The following is a 6000-nucleotide window of genomic DNA, read 5'->3' on the forward strand; positions in this document are numbered from 1 at the left end:
CGCTGGCTCGACCAGCATTTGGCCATCCCTATTTGTCCTTGAAAAAGTGGTGGAAAGTCAACCACATTGGCAGTGAGTCTGGAGTCACATATAGGCCAGACCAGGTAAGGATGGCAGATTTCCTTCCCTAAAGAGCACATTAGTGAACCAGACGGGTTTTAAAAACAATCTAGTAGTTTCATGGTTACTATTACTGATACTAGCTTTTAAAAAAAAAAAAATAATTATTTTTAAAAATTAACTGAATTTAAATTCCACAACTGCGGTGGGATCTGAACTGGTGTGTCTCCGGATTACTAGCCCAGTAACATAACCACCATGTTACTGTACTCTGGGTGTCCCACAATTCCCTTGGCAGAAGAGGCTGGTCAGTTGAGGGCAAGTCACATGTAGGACAAGAAACTGGCAGTTTCGTGGCAGCAGGAACAGTTGCATGAAGACCTGGCAGGCACAGCAATTAGTACCAGGCAATAGCAGAGCAATGAGAAGGCTGAAGCAGCGAAAAAGAACAGAAATGGAAGTCTCAGGAGGAAAGGAGAGAGACCCAGCTGCAGAGACAAAATCAGCAGCAGAGTCCCAGCACTGGCAATGCCATCCTTTCCAATAAGAGTCCTCAACTCCCAACAAACAAACATATTTTTACTTGGCAAATTCTCTCAGGACACTTACTCATCAGACCTGTTGTTATGCAGTGACAATGAGGTAGTTTGCCATCAATTTCTCTAAAGGCATTGCCTTCTCAAAAGCAGATAGCTACCATTTTCTTCTGACAAACATAGGCCAAGTGGTTCAACCCACTCATGCACATCATAAATGTGTTCAGTAATTTGGGGGAACATTTTATTGCTAGAAATAGTTGCAAACTGACTTTCAAAACAACTATCCACACATACACTAAAACTGAAAGTTGCATGGACCTTTACTCATTGCACGGAGATTCAATTGTCTTTTCATTAGATTCCCACTTATTAATCTTGTCTTTATGTTCAAGTAGAGTTATTCAACACCATCCACCCATTTCTGAAGCTACGTGAATTTTTCCTACACAGCAATTGGAAACACGATACATACAGTAAGACAACCTCATATTACAAGAAATCTTTGTTGGAATTGGAGAAGCCTTGTTTACCGACAAAAAGGCTAGATTACAAACAGGCCAATCAACAAGTGACACAGGCTGAAACTAGGAGTGTATTTGAATATCACTTTAAATCTGAACAATCTTAATGCTGATTGAGTTAACCATGCAAATTTAGTATTTATTCACTACACTGAAGGACCATATTTTACTTCAAGGGGAATTGAATTTTAAAGCCAAGCAAGTTGGAATAAAAGAAACATTTGATCCCACAAGATTTATATTGCAGCAAGTAAGTCATGTTATAACAACATGAACAGTCTTCAAGAACACAGCTGGTTAAAGAGGGCTGGTGTTATCAACTTCAACATTAAAAATCCAGTACACAGTGGATCTACAAATCCAGAATGACTCGATCGCTTCAGCAGATTATAGGATACATAACACCAGTAGCCCAAGTAAACTTTCCCCTTCAAGCCACCACTTTTAGTTAAGAGGAAGAACCCACTGCTTCCATTTGGTGCTGGCCCAGACAGCTCTAGAAAAGACTGAACTCATGATTTGTGATGTTGTGAATTTAAAACTTGAAGCCTTCATTGTGACCCAATGTGCCAATCCACTAACCTCCGACACCACTGTAAAACCCGACAGTATAAAAATACTTCCATTTATAAAGCATCTTTCACAACCACTGCATGCTCCAAAGCGCTTTACAGCCAATTAAGTACTTTTTGAAGTGTAGCCACTGTAGGAACACAAGGGATGCAGCAGCCAATTTGCACACAGCAAGCTCCCACAAACAGCAATATGATAATGACTAGATAATCTGTTTTTTTTTTACTGATGTTGATTAAGGGATAAATATTAGCCAGGACACTGGAGACAACACCCCTGCTCTTTTTCGAAATAGTGCCTTGGGATCTTTTACTTCCACCTGAGAGAGCAGACAGGGCCTTGGTTTAATGTCTCCTCCTAAAAAAATACTGCACTGGAGAGTCAGCCAAGATTTTTGTGCTCAAATCTCTGGTGAATTTAAAATGGAGGATAGATTTTAATAGAGAATTTATTCCTATGGTCCTTTGTCCCCTAATTGTTTAGTGGGTAAAAACACCAGGGTGGCACTAAATTGCACAGACCAAGAACATTCTATCACAATAATATCTACATAGTGCAATTTCCAAGCACTTTAGAATTGAACATGGCTCGAATATGGCTGACAAGATACCCGCTAAAAGTTCAACAGAGGGGGAAAAAAAAAAGGCTTTCATTTGGACATGGAATTGCCCGATGCACAATCTCAGCCAGATGGAAATGGGGTCAGGGTACATTAAACTGGGCCTCATGGCCTCCAGATTAAGGGTTAAGGAGAGTGGTTCCTACTTCTCATTTCTTTCCAGTGACCTCCGTCAGGAAGGATATATTGGCCTTCGAAGATGTATAGCCCAGATTCACCAGAATTATAACCAGGGCTTAAAGGGTTACATAAGGAGGACACATTGGATAAACTTGGCTTGTATTCCCTCGAGTTAAGACAGTTGGGGGTTGATCTAATTGAAGTGTTAAAATAATTCAGGGATTTGACAGCAGAGCTATTGTCTCTGGTGGAGGAATCCAGAACAAGTAGACACAATCTTTAAAATTAGAGCTAACCCATTCAGGAGTGAAACCAGGATGCATTTTTTCCACCTCACACAAAGGGTAATGGAAACCTGTAACTCTTTCTCCTGCTCCCACCCCCAAAGGATGTGGATGCTGGGTCAATTGAAATTTTCAAGACTGGGATCAAGATTTCACTTAGGCAAGGATATCAATGGATATGGAACAAAGATAGTTGGAGAAGTTGAGGTACAGATCAGCCATAATCTAATGAAATGGTGGAAACAGGCTGGAGGGGCTGAATGGACTACTGTTCCCATTAGACGAGCATGTATGGACACGAGCAGAGGCCTCAACTGAGACAACCACAATAAACAGCTGAACAACAGTACCTGCCCCCCCTTCCCAAAACAGCTCAGCAAATCTTTCCAGCAAGTGGTTGCCCAAGTCAAGAGGATCATAGATTTGATCCTTAGTCAGCCCTGAGTGAACCCCAATAAGTAACCAGTTAACATACAGCTCTAACTCTCCAACCTCACAATTACCTCAATTACCACCAGGCTGTCTGTTCAACATCAAGTCAACTTACTCCATTTGAACCTCAAAGACTGAAGCAATCATTTTCAACATCCACCCCCATAAACTCTGCTCCCTTACCACTGATTTAATCCCCTCCCCAGCCACTCACTCAGGCTGAACCTCTTGGATGCCAGACCACTGGCATGGCTGAAACCCTCCCTGGTGACCCAGTGGGCACCACTAAAGTGGCTGCACATCTTACAGCAACCCTCCCCTTTAACTGAAGGGAAGGAACATTGCTATGTGTCAGCATGACACTGCACATCCAAGTCATTATCATTGTGCTGCTGACAATGCCTGCCTTCCACCCTGCAGCCATCCTAACGAAGTCACAGGAAAAAAAATAATTTAATTCGAATTGTGCAGCAGAAGGTAATTTCAGCCCCCCAAGAGTATAGCTTAACAAAAAAAAAAAGCACACATTTGCTTCTGGTTACCACTTCCCAAATCAGTGCAACTCAAAACAGGAACCAAGTAGGGGCAAGTCCATACAGTGGATAGTGGATCCACAACCTAGCATGGACAAATTCAAATCCTATGATAAAGTTGTGAAACTGAATTTAAGAAATGTGGGTTGACAAAAAAATAAAACTGAGATTTTGAGAAACACCCAGCTGATTCACTAACATCTTACAAAAGGAGGGAACCTGCCACTGCTTGACCCTGTTCTATACTGCATGAACAACTCTTAATGCCCTCTGAAGTGGCCTTGCAAGCCATTCAACTGTAAAAACCTATCACTATGATAAAGGTGACCAACTAGGTTTGGGCAATAAATGCAGCCTTGTGAGCATCAGACATATCCAAAGAACTTTTTTTTTTAAAAAACTGCCCTGTGTAGTACTGCCTCCAATGTGGCACCAAGTCACTCCACCTACCTACCACTGGTATCACCCCAAAAAAAATTGATTGAATAAGAGGTATGCTGCAAATCCTCAAAAGGCAGAAGAAACTTTGAATTTCTCAAGATTGAGGGGGTAATCAAGAGAAGAAACAGCTGATAGATTTGGAGCATAGTAGATCATCATTATCCCAAAATAATTTTGCAGAAGTTAAAATGTCTTAGTCACAAGTCAAGCTTATTTTGTCAAAATGTTGCAAATTCTCCACTGACATATTTATGCAGGATAGGTTAGCAGAGATAACAGTTAGCTGCTGATGGGAGAAGGAAAGGGGAAAGAATCATTGCTTTCTACAGAAAGATAAGCTAGAAGGCCAAATAGCCTCCCTCATCTGAACTTTGCACAGACTTTGATACTTCTACTACACAGTCACAACTGTAAAGACAGCACAAGAACATCACTTTCTGTTGACATCTAGTAGAAATTTCAGAGGCTTTCTTGTGCACCATATTTAAGTTGGAGGGGTTCCTAGAAACATTTGACCAGGTCTACAATGCACAGTCAAGATCATAGACCCTTTTCTATATTCATAACCCTCACTGCCCAGTCTGTAGTTGCCAAAGGTCACTGGCAGGGGCACAGTCTGGCCCTCCAGCTGCATGCAGTCTCTGGCAGGGGCACTGGCCCTCCTTCTGCCCAAGGTCACTGGCCCTCTGGTCGCCCATGGCCTCCAGCTCAGACCCTACAAACAAAAAGGAGCGGTTTGGATGAAGTAAATAGGGAGAAACTATTTCCAAAAAGGGAACTAGATATACTCTTGAAGGAAAAGAATTTGCAGGGCTATGAGGAAAGGGGCAGGGACCAATTGGTGGGCTCTTTCAAAGAGCCAGCACAGGCACGATGGACCGAATGGACTCATCCTGTGCTGTGCCATTCTATAAACGTGTTGCCACAAGACATGTGGCTCGGTGCCAGCTCGCACCCACCTGTTGCAGCTCCTTCTCGATCTCTCCCGCTTTAATGACGATGGGTCCCCGGACCGCGTACTCCGTGGCGCGGACATGCGGGTTCATGTTGCCGAGGCTCAGGACCCTGTCGCCATTCCTGGTCGGGGCGGCCCCGTTGTCCCGGAGAACCGAGGCCGCGCCCACCCTCATCAGGCTGGCGGCGAAACCCCTGAAGCCGACCAGCTCTCCTCCGCTGCCCGCCAGCCGCCAGTTCGCTGACACCCCGGCCAGGCGCCGGGCCACACCGCTCAACCCGTACATTTCCACCCAAGCCTCAGCAACCTCCTCAGCCTTGATCGCCTCTTCGGGCGCAGCACAACCCACTTCGCAACCGACTGACCCAGACAGCGGCATTGGATTCAAACCCGCTCCTTTTACGCTCGGCACCGGCGCCGCTGCGCAGGGCACTCTGGGAGTTGTAGTCCACAGCCCGCCGGTCGCTGCGGTTCACACCACGGCCGCGTGTGGCGCTGAAAACTACAGCTCCCAGCAGACCATCTGACGGCCACGCATGCGCATCACCAACGTGTTGAAAAAAAAATCTCCACCTCCTGCGGCCCCCAATGAAATCCAGAGACATCCTGGACCAATTGGAGCAACCAGTCAGTCACACCCATAAACATACTTCGCAGGCAGCAATGGAAAGTGTAAGTGGAGACGGATGCCTGACCAAGTTTGTCTGTAAAAGCGCTGAGGGACGTCCCGAGGTCGTGAAAGGCGCTATATAAATACAAGTCTTGCCCGCAGTGCTTAACAAATGTGACCAATAGAGGGAAAGGCTTAAAAAACAACTTGCCAACAGTTCAAAATATTTTATAGAACATCATCATAGATAGCCCCTCGAAATCATACCGACATTGAAAATTGTGACATTTAATTTCCCATCTTTTAAAAATAG

At 44.4% G+C, this 6000-nt stretch overlaps 1 protein-coding gene across 1 annotated transcript in view; it reads right to left on the bottom strand.

The window, feature by feature from the left end:
* The window catches only part of gpt2 (glutamic pyruvate transaminase (alanine aminotransferase) 2), a 61473-nt gene extending 55975 nt beyond the window's left edge, over nucleotides 1-5498 (bottom strand). The window contains exon 1 of the mRNA XM_070898051.1: nucleotides 5082-5498. Within this exon, the coding sequence (XP_070754152.1) occupies nucleotides 5082-5456 (375 nt within the window). The 5' untranslated portion in view covers nucleotides 5457-5498. The remainder of the gene's footprint in view (nucleotides 1-5081) is intronic.
* Between the last annotated feature and the right edge of the window lie 502 nt (nucleotides 5499-6000).

Source organism: Pristiophorus japonicus, chromosome 13 (assembly GCF_044704955.1).
Source record: "Pristiophorus japonicus isolate sPriJap1 chromosome 13, sPriJap1.hap1, whole genome shotgun sequence".
Classification (NCBI taxonomy): domain Eukaryota; kingdom Metazoa; phylum Chordata; class Chondrichthyes; family Pristiophoridae; genus Pristiophorus; species Pristiophorus japonicus.